This window comes from Schistocerca gregaria, chromosome 2 (genome assembly GCF_023897955.1).
Source record: "Schistocerca gregaria isolate iqSchGreg1 chromosome 2, iqSchGreg1.2, whole genome shotgun sequence".
NCBI classification, from domain to species: domain Eukaryota; kingdom Metazoa; phylum Arthropoda; class Insecta; order Orthoptera; family Acrididae; genus Schistocerca; species Schistocerca gregaria.
In genome coordinates this window covers 431556733-431572626 of record NC_064921.1, presented here as the reverse complement: position 1 = coordinate 431572626, position 15894 = coordinate 431556733, and the positions used below count along the sequence as shown (strand labels likewise).

The following is a 15894-nucleotide window of genomic DNA, read 5'->3' as shown; positions in this document are numbered from 1 at the left end:
GCTGGCCACGTCACTGGAGTCGACATGGCTCTACATCTCTGTCAGTGCCTTCCAGAACCTCACTAGACATTCTTCCTACACATCTTACAGTGGTCTGCATTGCAAAAGGGTGGTTATTCAGGCATTTGACAGAATAGAGAGAGAAAGAGAGAGAGAGAGAGAGAGAGAGAGAGAGAGAGAGAGAGAGAGAGAGAGAGAGGGGGAGGGAGGGAGAAAGAGGGAAACAGACATAGAGCTAGCTCTCTGCTCCAGGGATATATGTTTTTTGTCAGTGAGCGGTGGTGACACTGCTCATTGGTGGCACATTCAGGCCGCGATGCAGTGCTGTCCTGCCTTTAGTGCCACTGCCTGGTGCCTGGCCCTGAGTGAGTTGAATACTGACAGCTTGCATCCGCACCTTGCAGAATGTTGTGGCAGCAGTCGGAGGTGCTGGTACATGACATGTGGCAACATGGTGGGTTGCAGTCAGCAAGTCAGTGTGAACTAGATGTCCCTCCGCTGTATCATGTGCTGCGGCAAGGTATGGAGGAAAGTGATGTCCATGGAACCGCAGGTATCAGAGTCCACAGAGCATGGAGTAGACAGAAGCTCTCTGTTGATGGCAGCTGAGGTGTGAGGCTGGAAATAGGCCTGATGATGATGACTCCACCATGAACAGAGGCCGTGCAACCCAGAGATGACTGCTGGGGTCTCTGGTGCAGAAATGGAATCCATGGGAATATCCAGTTCCTTGGGGGTGCGGGTAGGAACATGCTGAGGTGGATCCAGTGGTCCACCGGGTGCTCCCCTCCCTCACAGAGGGACTTCTTCTGTTTCTGGCCATAGACAATCCTGGAGAGGGCTAGAAAAAACAGCAGATGAGGGTGTTAGGGACAAAGGTGATCACAACACTGGAAGCCAGACCAAAGAGGCAGGAGGTGGCCTGAGAGGGAGTAGAAGGCAGAAGACCAGGATCCAATAGTTGGAGTGGTGCAGGAGGTGCACAAGGGGCTAGTGGGGTAGGCGTAACTGCTTGCAGTGACTGGTCGCCCACCTGTCACCCATCTGTATCATGAAGGCGCACTGACTCCACTGCTTCTGGGTGACTGCCGGAACCCACTGCTCATCACAACAAATGGTGTGAGCCCAAACAGGGGTACCAGCCACATACTGCAGTGACAGCACCGTAGGAGGCAGGTGAGGGGTTGGCAGGAGGAGATGCAGCAAAATGCATAGCTGGTGCCCTTGAAGTAACTCCAGCACACACTTCTTGTCAATAGGTGTAGACCTGTAAGACGTAAGAAAAAGCATGAGCACATCTTCTGCCATAGCGTCCTTTATGTACTTCTTGATCTATGTTTTACAGATCTGCACAAAACATTCCACCTCCCCACTGGACTGTGGGTGAAACGGGGGTGCTTTGACATGATGGATGACATGCTGTGCACAAAATGGTTTAAGTGGTTCAAATGGCTCTAAGCACTATGGGCCTTGACATCTGAGGTCATCAGTCTCCTAGACTTAGAACTACTTAAACCTAACTAACCTAACTACATCACACACATCCATGCCCGAGACAGGATTTGAACCTGTGACCACAGCAGCAGCTTGCTTCTGGATTGAAGCGCCTAGAACTGCTCGGTCAGAGCGGCCGGCTGTGCACAAAATTACTGAAAGGTTTGAAAGATGAACCACAATCTGTTATCCATCATGAGAGTGTGGCGAAGACCTTCAGTGGTAAAGATGTGAATCAGGGTATGAACAATAGACTCTGCCATCATGGAGTGACAGCTGATGATATACGGGAATTGGGATTATCCATTGACTAAACCAAAATCCTTCCAAACGGGGACCTGCAATACTCAGCTGGATGGGTTCCTGTGACTGCGTGGGTGCCAGCTATGGCAAATAACACCCCTGAAGAGTGATCTGGGGACCTGAACACTTGGATCATGCGGATAGTAAGTATTCAAGTTTTTGGTCAATTTCTGGCCAATAGACACAGAAGCAAGTAAGCAACTTTATCCATGATGACCCCCCCTCCCCCCCCCCCCCCCAACTGGCTGTAACATAACAGCCAAAGCATGTCACACCAGAGGGATGCAGGAATGACCAACCATGGGACAGCATGCTCCATCATCTACAAGATCATGCAATCAATGAAAATCAGTCTGTGGTGCAACACAAAATAATTATGAGCAGAGTCCAGTATTCAGACTTAGGTTGTTCTGACCACCACCACAGGATATGCTGCCACATTTGGCATAGAACAGGATCTGCACTGATAGTGTCAACTCGAGACAGTAATAAGAAAGTTGTCAATTACCTGCTGAGCTTCATTGTTGAGATAAAAATTAAGGATTTCCTCTAGGTCAAATGCCAGAGTGATAGAAAATATTTCTTCCAAGGATGGGTCATCAAAGTGCAGTGCCTGTTGGTAGATTTCTTTGTTGGGACCCAAACTGTCGGGACTTTATGCCGAGTGGTAAAATAGCTGTTTTGAATGAGGACTTGCAAGTCCACTGCCTAAGCACAGAATGTTTGGTGAGGTTCCTTCCTGCACTGATAAAACTCCACAACCCAATAAACACATGAGTTTTCCAATGATAATAAGACAACAGTAAGAACAACATTCCATCAAATGAGTGGTTTCCTGAAGTGGAGCCAACTTGCTGAACAAATAATATGTTTCAGGTGTAATCAATAACAGAAAAAGAGCATCTGTTACCTTGATGGTGGGTAAGTGAGTCCCAGTCCTCTGCAGACTTATCACAGGTGGAGAAGGTGAGCAGGATGGGCTGGCAGATATAACATCCCAAGAAACCCGAAAACCCAAATACAAATGTCATGATAATTTAAAGTAGGGAACAGTGTTATCCTGGCAAGTACGACAACTTTGACGATAATGTAACACCTTAAAGTTTTGATGAACACCAATTTCAATAATTACTGAGTATGTCATGATATAAAGGTAGAAAGAAAGAAAGGTTATTTTTAATTAGCTATCAAATGCCTCAGAAATAACTTCAAATCAGTATGATGAAAGTTAAGCCCAAAGTAATATGTTAGTCAGAGATAACATTTATTGTGAAAGAGAGTTGTAAACATGGTGATAAGGAAATTCAATGTGTCTACAATGCTCGATCATGGAAATGTTAGTTGCTTGCTAGCTTGCTTTCTATCAAGTCAGGACCTGGGCACTGTTTGTCATAGTACTACAAACGAAATGCTACGAGATTGTTTCTATTCAAAAAAAAGTACTATTGCGTGATAGAAATGATCGGACTTTGTTCTCAGTTACTCTGATTTGAGAACTTGAACTGAAGTGATATTCTGATAGTGTATGATGAGTTAATGAACTTTAATTATTGGAGATATTATTGTTGGACTTTACAATGAAGAATGGACATAGTATTGAAGACTGAAATACCTGATTAGCCTTGAGTAGGAAACATTAATATGACCACATGAAGATAATACAAATATGCCTATTGTAAAAGTTGTCATAATTGTCACAGTCACCAAACTGAAAAGAATCATAATTGATCTGATCCATCGGTGTGCGTATGGTGTGATGATTACAAACTAACTGCTAAGAAGGAACAATAAAAATTGTTCATCACTAACAGAAATCTCATGTGTTGGTTCCATCATTAATTGAACTGTGTGTTAGTTGATGATCAAAATTAATTAACAGTGAACATTTTAATTGAAAGAGTGACATGAGGAACATTGAGCACTGAAAGGAGTGTTTTGCTGAAATAATATTACGCACACTAAAGCAAGATAGCATTATAGATTATCTCTGGACTTGTGTTGTGCCATAGTGAACAATTTTGCCTAGCAACGTAACAACAACTACTGATACTGAACCGCAAATAAATTTTTCCTCACTTCAGTGGTGTGAAACGACACCGGTGATGAATGATTCACTCAAACTGCAATAACTAACTAACCGGGCATAGCAAATCATCATAAAACTGTAACAGATGATTAAAATCAGCAGTTCACATCACAGAGAAGACTGTGCGGACTCACAAATGCATTTTCATACATTACGCGAGGAACAATTTTCTTGAGAGATTTTCAGGTGCTGTTCTACGTTATCCGACAGGGACAACCATCACTGCACATTGCGTCTCCATTCCACTGACTGAGTTGTAGCAGTAGCGGCTCAACATCAACAATGACAACAAAAGGGGAGAGGGGACGTCACACAGATCATGTGGTTTGGTCAGTAATCTCTTAACCATCCTGTCCAACATGGACATCTGTTCCAGCTGCCACATTTCCAAGTGCCACTAGCTCTCCAGCTGCTGTCAAAGTGAGCTTTGAAGCACCACCTCCAATGTCACACTGATTGTCATTGTCAAACTGTAAACTGGCCAATAACAGATGCAAAAGTCCAAATCTGTCATCGCTGCTTGTGTTCTAATACCACATACAAGTAAGAACCTGCATAAATTACAAACAGCTGTAATGAGAACACTAATCTGAAATTCCACACAAGCTTCAGAGTACAGTCATGACAGTGTACACAATATAACCCCCGATCAGTTCTCAAGAGTGGAGTCCAGGTAACTATGATGGATGTACAGTAGGAAATGAAAGAGAGAGCTTTCCGTTTCCTGGTTATTTAGTGTTAGCCTGTGTGTTGGTAAGCTGTGGTGGGATTGATCATTGTGGTGGATGCAGGCCACAATGCAGTGTTGTTCTCTGATGTTTGATCAGCTGGCTGCACAACAAGTGAGTTGGATATCAACAGTTTGCATCAGCAGCTCATGGTTCATTGTGATAGCAGCATGGAGGTGCCAAAACATGATGAGGTCTCTGATTAAAACCAGTTGCACAATTAAAAATAATTCCTACAGCAGCTTCACATGTTACATTACATTGTTTCCCTGATTTATCACAGCTGTGGAACACAATCAACAAAAACTATGTAAAAGAAAAGAGGACAACTTTGAGAAACTTTCACTCTGTTGATAATGGTCTAAAGGGCATTGCTGGCACCTTAAAATCTGTATAGCAGTTAAGAAAAAGACATTGTTGGTTGAAACACAGCTAAGTGCCTAAGGGAATGTGCCACAAAAGCTGAGCTGCATAACATACTGAGTTATAACAAATGTGTTGCATCATGCAGATGCATTTAAAAAAATAATAATAAAAAAAAATTAAAAAAAATTAAATTAAAGGAGGAGTGATCACAAGAATTTCTGATTGATGTGCTAAATATGGTGAAAATAATAGGTGGCAAACTACTGAAAATAGGCACCTTTTTTCTTACATCAAATAGTAGAACGGTCCTACAACACATCATGGCAGGATTCCTTTGTTTAAAACTGCAGCCTTGTATACCAAATTCAGCAGTTTGTTTTAAATGCTAACACTTTGCTCTTTGGGCACACAACTTTAGCACATAAAGGAGAAGCCACTTTCAGCTAATTTATAAGTTTACCTTGGGGGTGTTAGTTGTTCATCCCCTCAGAGGTGTGTTAATTGTTCTGGAGATTATTCTGTCTGGGTCAATACTGCACTGTATACATGGAAGAACAGAAAATGCAAGAGCACAAAACGGCAGAGCAGATTCTATCTGCTGAAGGGAAAAAGATTTATAAAGCTAATAAATATCTTCTTTCAATAGTTCATTCGCTTTGACTTGCAAGAAGCCAATCCATAAAGCTGATGCCTCCACAAAACATAGGTAAACAGTGCCAACACAAACACCAGCATTTGTAAGTTTAATTACAAAAGTTCTCTTACTTCCAAACCTGCAGCTCTGTCTGAACAAACAGGAAAGGCTATAGCTGCCAACTTTATAGAACTGCCAACATCACAACAGGCAGACTCCAGTAAACAGTCAAACCACTACAATGAATGTTTATTAGCTCTCTCCTCAGATAGAAAATCCCAATGGAAAATGTCCAAGAAAATGTGTCATAAACTGTCAGACCATGCAAATCTAATTCTGTCTGGCAGTTCAAATAGTTTGGCTTCAGAGGCTATGGACTATGAAGTCTGCCAAAGGCAACCATCCAGCCCCACAACTAAATCCTCAACCATCTTGGAGTCTACACTACAGTGATGAGATGGTGAAAACAACTGCACTGATAGAATGGCTCCCATACTATGATGGAACATTAATGGGTTTAGGAAACATGTGAAGAAACTAAAGCTTTTATTATAGGTCAGACCACTGTGTTTGTGTCTCTAAGGGACAAATACTAAGGATTCTGATGCCCTACACTGATTGGATACAGCATCCACACAAAGGATGATCTTGAACTTGAAATCTATTGCTGTCAACGTATACCTGCAACATGAGGTCACTAGGACTTCTCTCTACCTGCTTCTTCATGAACTAGTTCACCAGAAGGATACCTCACCAACTTCATCACACATCTCCCCTCCCATTACTCCTGTGTTGGGATTTTAATTCATGCAGCAATGTGCTATGGATTCTGCTGCCACCTGTCCCCAAGGTAGAGCTGTTGAAAACCTCTTTTGACCATTTTCTGCTCAAAATTGAGCTGAGCACACACTACAGCACTGGTATGGGGTCTTTCTGTCAATCTTTAAATATGATTTCAAACCCTTGCATACCCTGCACATTGGGAAGTGGTCAACAACTTGCATTCTGGTCACCACTTCCTGATATAGATTCATCTGAAGGCAGACCAGTGCCTGAAAGTAATCTGTCATGAGAAGAGCTCAGTAAGGTGAACTAGAGCAGGCAGTCAACTGTAAAATTCTCTGGAGCTTACAATCTAGAAAGCTTCTCAGTTGACCAATCACTGATAATCTGACTCTCCTGGAGGTGGCTATACAATTGACTTTTCTGTACAGGTGTCACCCAGTGGATATTTTCTTTGACCTGGAAATGGTCTATGGTACTGCTTGGTGGGATAATATGATAATATCCTTGGGCAGCTCCAGAATGGAGCAACAGGGACATGTACCAGTTATATGCACTCCTCCATTTTCCAATGTTACTTTAAATACAGAGTCAACAATGCATTGTTCATTCATTTTGAACTAGAGATTGGTAACCCTCACGGTAGGATTTCAAGTGTGACAGTGTTTGCAATTGCTGTTAACAGTATTACATCCATAGACTGGGACCCCATGCAGTGTTTCCTATTTTTAGCTCATCTTCCAGAATTGCAGGCAGCATGCTCCAATTATAGCTGCAGTTATAACTGGAGGAATGGGCAGATAAAACTGGGTTTGGGTTTTTGACTGAGAAATCTGCATGTGCAGTTTTCAACCATCCATGTTTTGACTTTAATTTGCCTGAATGGCAAATGAGGGACAACATTTGAAATTTTAAAGAATTAGTAGCTTTCCTTGGCCTCATCTTTGATGAAGAACTTACTTGGCTGCTTCAGGACAAAAATTTGATTTCAAGATGTCTCAGAAATTTAATATTTTAAAATGTTGTAATCACAGGGCTTGGGAATCAGACAGGTGTGATCTGCTTTAATTTTACTGATGTTTTGTACAATTCCAAATTTACTAAATGCCTATGATGCATGTACTGAATGCTGTTCACTGTGAAGGATTCAAGCTGGCCATCACAGCCTTTAGGACCAGTTCCATTCCCAGCCTCTGTGCTGAAGCTGGTCAGTTTCCACTTTACTTCAGGCAGCAGCTCCTCATGGTGTGACAAGTGTACAAAGTTAATTCCTCTCTCCTTGCACCTGCATACTACTCTGTTGCTCACCTACCATTCAAATGATTAATGTCCAAATGTGAGTAATGAAGCTGTTTGAGAACGAGTACTCAAAGTTTGGAGTAAACTCCACCATACCCCCTACCCCCAACTTCTTAAAAGGCCCAGAATTGTTTTATAACTGATCATGTTCAAGAAAGAACATATTCCAAATGTATTTTTGAAATTAGATTTTTATAACAGTTTAGGTAAAAAACCATAATTCCGTATTATGGACACCTCAAATCAACAAACACCCTTGTCTGCTCAGAAGCCTTCCCAAACTGTGTCTTTAGGTATAGACTCCTCAACACAACTATTGAAGGCATGGGAGCACATGAAACTTCACCAAAGCAAAAAGTTTCTTCTGTGTTCAATTTCTGCCAGTGCTCTACAAGCATTGCAGTGAATGTACACAATGTAGAAAATAATCCAATTAATACAGGACAAACTGCTCATTCTCCAACACTGCAGGGAAAGCAGATATCATTCTGCAGGGCATCAGGACATGTGGAATTTAAAGGGAAATGAGTTAACAGATGTAGCAGTTGAAGCCTCCATGCAACTCAAGCTGACCATGTGGCATACCCCACAAGCTGCCATCTGACTGTTGAGTCGAAGATCCAAATAACTGTGAACGAGTGACAATGCCTGAGGGACAATAAGCTGTGGCCTTTGAAGGCATTTATCTGTCCAGCTCAGTCTTTAACCATTTAATCACATTCCTCAACTCCTCCTTTAGCCTCTACCCCATTTCTTGGACATAGACCAATAAGAGAGTGTCTAAGCCAACACATCTGCTTAGTCCAACCACAACTCAGTATTTACTGCCTGATGACATTTCTCAACTTCTTCTTAAATCGTGTACATCATTCTGATTCAATGGTTTTGGCAATTTCCAGTGGCAGCTGTTGTGTAAGAGCACATGAACATTATAACTTTGTGGATTGATTGATTATTTTTGTATGAATGCTGTTAAACGCAATGTAGATGTGGTAGTCTCAAATACATGACTCTAAAGCCACCATGCTGTGTAACATTGCTCCTCTAGACTTGGTGAAATTTGGCATCAGGGTCGAGAGCATACTTTCACCTGTGCACATTTTAAGGAGCTTCATAGGATGCGCAACTGGTGTGACGTAATTGCCTTAGGGACCTAATATTTAGTGATTTGATAAACAATGTGTACAGTTCACTGCATGCACTGCTGATTGTTCCCACTTAACTACAAGTTCACACCAGTACCGGGTGGGAGCACACTGCAGCAGACTTATCCACGTTCACTTAGCATAAATCCCCCTAGGCAGTAGCACACTCCACAGATATGCCAATTCATTTGCTATATGGTAAAATTAGGTCAGACATCAGTATATACTATAGTTTTATTCACAGAAAAACCTATTTTGTAGGATTCTGAATGAGGTGCAATATATTAAGTTTTGGATTTTATCGTACAGTATTCCATTTGAGTCACTGAGAACCATGAAGCACATCATAGTCAATTGGGAGATTGTAGGATTTATTCATATTTCTAACATCTGCTGATCTTATAGTGTGTCAGGTTTATCTGTAGTAGGCCCACATTGTATGTGTGTCTGAACATTACAAAAAGCTGTCTCATTGGTTCCTCTGATATCTACTTAAATATGGGGTGGGGGTGGGGGGTACAGAGAGTGTGCTTTTGGCCCTTATGGCTGTCAATGGCTCATTTGTATTCTAGTCAAGTGGTCTTGTTGGTAGATAGTATTATTGGAATGTAACAATTTCGGCAAACGGCAGTTTATGTTTGGAGTTGGTTGGTTACTGTGAAGGAATTGGCTTTCCTGTGCAGTGTCAACATGAATTCTGTTGAGCCTGTATCAAGTGCTAACAGAAAAGAAAATTACCAGGAAAAGTTAGTTGCAAAGGAAACAGAGCATCCTAGACCAGATCCATTGGCTGAGAAAGTGATGAAATCGAATAAGCATGTCTACAGGTGAACATTTAATGAAGAAGTGAACAATAATGGAAAGCTGTTTAGTGGGTGCAATGTAAGAATGCCTGACTTACAGCTCAGATGCTAATTTGTTAATTAATATATGTATTAGGGATCGTGTACATTTGTCCAGAAAATACGGGAACTCCTACTTACAAAAAAAGTGCAAAACATTATTTCGTTCTTGGCATAAACTGTAATTAATTATGTGCAAAACAACATTCCACAAAAACAATTCTTTTTTTCAGACAAATTATGCACATTATTATTAATAATAATATTACTGTTATTATTAAAATTATTATTATTGTTATTGACAGTGGATGAAATTGTATAAATATATTGATAAGCATAACTGTTATACAGCAGATGCTATTAATTATGCACTCTCATGTTTATCTGAATTTAACAATTTTTGAACACCCAGAATGTGTTCCTGCTGCTGGAAATTCCATAATATCTGTATGGTGTCAGACATGTTTCTGCCATTCCCAACATTAGATCATTTTCCATACCCAAGGGCCCTAAAACTGTGAAATACAATAGTATGAGCAGTTTGAAAGAATATTATTTGCTTACTAGCTGTTCCCAGCCACTTGCTGCTGTGGTTCAGTCTGGTGAAATGGAAAAGAAAGGAAATTGAAAGCACACATTTCTAATATGTATGGGAATTGGATATAAGTCCTCATCTCCTTCTGCCCTCTATCTCCATCCTTCTCCTCCTCCCTCCTCCCTCTTGCTTTATCCATCTCCTACCTTTCTTTCTGGTGATCATCTCCTCACTCTCTCTTTTCATTTCCTTCTGTCTTTCTCTCTCTGTCCATCTCCTTCTTTCCACTCTCTGTATCCATTTCCTCCACACACACACACACTGAAGCACCAAAGAAACTATTATAGGTATGCGTATTCAAATACAGAGATATGTAAACGGGCAGAATATGGCACTGCAGTTGGCAATGCCTATATAACACAGCAAGTGTCTGGTGCAGTTGTTAGACTGGTTACTGTGGCTACAATGGCAGTTTATCAAGATTTAAGTGAGTCTGAATGTGGTGTTATAGTCAGCGCACGAATGCGACTGGACACAGCATGATGAAGTGGGGGTTTTCCCATGCGACCATTTCATGAGAGTACCATGAATATTAGGAATCCAGTAAAACATGAAATCTCCGACATCGCTGCAGCCAGAAAAATATCCTACAAGAATGGGACCAATGACGACTGAAGAGAATCGTTTATCGTGACAGAAGTGTAACCATTCTGCAAATTGCTGCTGATTTCAATGCTGGGCCATCAACAAGTATCAGTGTGCAAACCATTCAACGAAACATCATCGAATTGGGAATTCGGAGTCAAAGGTCCACTTGTGTACCCTTGATGACTGCACAACATCAAGCCTTATGACTTGCCTGGGCCCATCAACACTGACATTTGACTCTTGATGAGTGGAAACATGTTGCCTGGTCGGACGAGTCTTGTTTCATATTGTATCCAGCGGATAGATATGTATGGGTATGGAGACAACCTCATGAATCCATGGACTCTGCGTATTAGCTGGGGACTGTTTTGGCTGGTGGAGGCTCTGTAATGGTGTGGGATGTGTGCAGTTTGAGTGGTATGAGACCCCTGATATGTCTAACTACGACTCTTACAGATGACACATACTTAAGCATCCTGCTTGATCACCTGCATCCTTTAATGTCTACTGTGCATTCCAACAGACATGGGCAATTCCAACAAGACAATGCGACACTCCACATGTTCAGAAATGCTTCAGAGTGGCTCCAGGAGAATTCTTCTGAATTCAAACACTTCCGCTGGCCACCAAACTCCCCAGACATGAACCAAACTCCCCAGACATGAGCATATCTGGGATGGTCTGCTATGTGCTGTATGGAAGAGACCTCCACCCACTAGTACTCTTACTGATTTAGGGACAGCCCTGCAGGATTCATGGTGCCATTTCTCTCTACCACGACTTCAGACATTAGTTGAGTCCATGTGAGGTCGTGTTGCGGTAGTTCTGCATGCTTGTGAGGACCCTACATGACATTAGGCAGGTTTACGAGTTTCTTTGGTTATTCATACATTTATATTTATTTCGTAAATCCATCTCAATTATTCATTAGAGTATTGTGTAAAAGTTTGAAGCCAATTGGTGAATAACTTTTCGCTTTTCGGTAGTAATGTCCCCCCTTGTATATGTTACATATTAGTTCATATGTTAAAAACAGATGTAGAAAAACATGCATGTATACAAATGTAACGTTATGTGTCAAAATTTTCGAGCACTCAGTGAAGAACTTTCGGAGATTTCCGACTTTGAACAAACGAACATTTGCATGAAATGTATTCGCAGTTGCGGATGCTGACAACGATCAGCTGTATAATGAAATGACAACAGTGAAAATTTGTGCTGAACCGGTACATGAACCCGGATATCGCACTTACTGTGAGTGGTCGCCTTACCGTTAGGATCTCCCAGCACAACTCAAAGCCACAACCTAACTTCCATTTGCCATTTGCCAGGTGCCCACAACCTGTACTCGAACTTCCGTTGAGTATACTCCCGTACACGGGAAACAATTTTAAATGAGTCACTTGCCCGGTGTCAGTGGATAAATACGATATTGCAGTGCTTGTGGTGTTCTGAAGTGCGATGCAATGGACATTCAGACATGCATGGGTGTCTAAAAAAACAGGCACTGTGTCAACTGCAGCAGTTATGAAATGTGTGAAACATATTCGCAGTTGCGAATATTAACAATGATCAACTGTATAAGGGAATGACGACAATGAAAATTTGTTTCTGATTGGCACTCGAACCTGAATTTCCCACATCACGAGTGGTTACGGTACAATCTTACGGTTCATTGTATTTCGGCATCACATGACATCTATTGAAGTTTGTCATTGATCTTTTCATTCAGTTTATTTTATTATAGAGGCCAGCCAGCTCTTTGACCGAAGACGCTGAGCTACCATGCCAGTGAACCATTAGGCTATCTGAGTATGACTCATGCCGAGATCCAAACTTCCATCTGTTGTCAACAAATTACCCACTACTGGTACTCATATATCCATTATGTATATTCCATACAGGGGAGATAAAGTGTTTTAATTGAAAGTACGATAGGTAGTGCCTGTGTTGTTCAGCCTGAAATCTCTTTGACGAGTAGAACTGTCTTCAGTGATGAGTCCCACTTTGAACTGAGCCTGATGACCAGCAAAGACATGTCTGGACAGTGTTGACATACGAACCTGAATGTTGCCTGCCATACGGCCCAACAAGCCGTAGGAGCATAGCAGGACCACTTTGGTAGTCATCTACGACACCCTTACAGAAGAGCGGTACATCGATGATATTCTATGCTCCGTTCTTTTGCCCTTAGGCAACAGCCACACTTGCGTTTTTTGAAGCTGGACGCTCAGCGTCAAAAGGCACCACAGTTATAGGCAGGCTGGAGAAGGCTAGTAGTGGCCACACACAGCGTCTTTTTCTGCCAATGTCCGACGGGAAGGCGCATCCTCAAGGTCAGACGCTAGTCGGATGGGCCGGGGGCCCATTCCCTGTGTCCAAAGACACTTCTCACATTGCGTTCCACATTTTGCAGTGTGTCAACACAAATTAGTGTGTGTAGTCAAGTGTTTCACTACAGTTATTTCGATGTGTGAGATGGAAAAAATTGAACTTGATAGCGAACATATTATTTTAGAAGTTCAAACTCAACCTTTTTCATACGACATTCAAAATGTGGACTATAAAAAGAGACAATAAAGTAGAGGCGGTTGGCTAGCTGTGACATCTAATGTTGTTGGTGAAGGTTGGGACAACATGGACAAAGAAACAAAAGAAGACTTAAATAAGTATAGTAAAAACATTTAATTTGGGTAGTATAAAAGATCAAAAATACAATAAAATAATTAAATCTTATGAAAGGCATCTGGTGAATTACATTTGTTAAATTAAGAAAGTATAACAAATGCGCTTTATTGTAGAATATTAGAGGTGTCTTGTTATGCCAGCAGTCTTTTTCACTCAGCAATGTTTGCGTATCGGTTTTGCCAAAAAATAGAACATGCGGTAGAACAGAAATATTCAGCAAACTGATCTCTTGTGTGTGTTCCTTTCACGGACCCTCTTGACCCTTGGACCAGAATGCTGTCCGAAGAACACGATAAACTGTCTTAAAAGTTGTACCCATTGAAAAATACTTCTTGTAGTTAAAGTATTCACTACTCGATCCCAGTGGATTGATCACTCTCATATCCCAAGCAATGTGGAAAATTGCCTTTTTTTTTTCAAACTGTAAACTAATATTCAACCAATCTCCAGGAGTTAATTGTTTCATATATTGGCCTTTGCATTCTTTCCCAGATTGCTGAGCATGTCTCTCGAATTATCTTTGAAATAAGTATTTTTTTAGGGAAGGATGTGCAAAAAAGTGGAAGAGCATTAAGGATTGCTACTACAAAAATGTGAAAATGCACGATGGATAATGTGGACATTCATCAAAACCCAGGAAACATTACATTTATCACAAACAGTTGTCATTTCTCCAATTTTATGTGTAGAAAGAAAGTGAATATTCCATATTTATAACGTTCGTGCATTTTTAAGTTCCAGACTGAGTCATGCATGGCCACATATTATAAAATTTTACTGTGGACAATTACAGCTCTCTCTTTTAACCACAGGACATCTGGGAATATGGCTGTCAATCTAACAGAAAGTACGCAAAACGCTGACAACAACACTGCACAACAAGAAGCAAACACGACACCTGAAATACAACATACTACTTCCAAAGCCTCTCCCCCAGCACAGTGCAAAGAGAGAAAGAAAGTCCATTTCTGAAGAAACGAAAACAGGACAAGTATGAAAAAAAGTTGTTGGGCGTTTTGGAAGCGAGTTTGCAACAATCACATACAAAGGAACCTAGAACTAATGATCCAGATGAAATGTTCTTACTTTTGCAAATGCTCCTTATTAAGAACTTAAGCCCAGCTGACAAGATGGATTTTCAATTGAAATATTTACAATTGGTTCAGTCCTACACACATGCACAGCCATCCAGAATTACATCTGAAAGCGACCAACAATTGCCTCAGTCCACAACCAGCACACCTACAATGATTTTCGAGGAAAAATCAGAAGATTCAATCCTGTACTTTCATGTATTATAAACAAATAATACAATAAGTAATAACATTTCACTTACCTCAGAATAATTGATAGTTTTTCTTCAGCCTTTATACAATCAAGTAGTAGAGTGTTTCTTCCAGTAATAGCATTCAGCACATTGGACAGCAGAGTTCGTATGACTTAATGGACAGTACTAATTAAACTTTTCAGTGTTTTCTTTAAGTTTATTGAGTAGCAGATTAGATGTTCCCCTCTCTGATCTGTCCTCAATTATTGGATGAGTCCAAAAATGTCTTTTTTGTCTATGTTCGTCTCCGTCGAATCAGTAACAACGCAGCACATATAACTGTCGCAGATTGTTTCCTTATTACATTCATTTCTCAATGCTGCGATGTCAACCAGTCAGGTCTGAATCGCTACTGAGCCATATGTGGCCAGCCACATTCATGTCTTTGGTCACTAGGACGCGATGCACTGAAAGAAGCTATATACACAATCGAATGTGGCCACCACCAGGCGACTTTTGAAGCTGATTCTTTAGACTCTGAGCGTCCAGCTTCAAAAAACGCAAGTATGGCCGTAGCCTTAAATGGCAAGCCACCTTGGCTAACATTTCAGCAAGATAGTGGCCACCAACGTAAGGCAAGAGTTTCTACTGTTTGTCTTCATATTTGTCACACCGTATCATGGCCAACAAGGTCGCTGGATCATTCCCCAATTGAGAACGTTTGGAGCATTAGTGTAGGGTCCTTCAACCAGCTTGGGATTTGGATGATTTTTCACACTAACTGGGCACAATATCCCTCAGAAGGACATTGAAGAGCTCCATCTCTCAATGTCAAGCTGAAAACCTGCTTGCATAGTTTAGTTTAGTTATGTCATGTTCTGTAGATCATTTTTATGATTATTCTATCGATATGATGAGGAACAAGTCAGATTACAAGATATATACACACACATCAATAGTGCTAATATTAATATTACTGAAATTTTTAGTTCTACACATGCAACTACATTTAGAGGTACAGTTTTTTTTTTTTTTTTTTTTTTTTTTTTTTTTTTTTTTTTTTTTTTACAAATTCT

At 40.9% G+C, this 15894-nt stretch overlaps 1 protein-coding gene across 1 annotated transcript in view; it reads left to right on the top strand.

Annotated features, from left to right (window-relative positions):
• Positions 1-405: 405 nt before the first annotated feature.
• Positions 406-15894, top strand: part of LOC126335818 (gustatory receptor for sugar taste 64e-like) — a 94487-nt gene continuing 78998 nt past the window's right edge. The window contains exon 1 of the mRNA XM_049999283.1: positions 406-520. Coding sequence (XP_049855240.1) covers positions 406-520 — 115 coding nt within the window. The remainder of the gene's footprint in view (positions 521-15894) is intronic.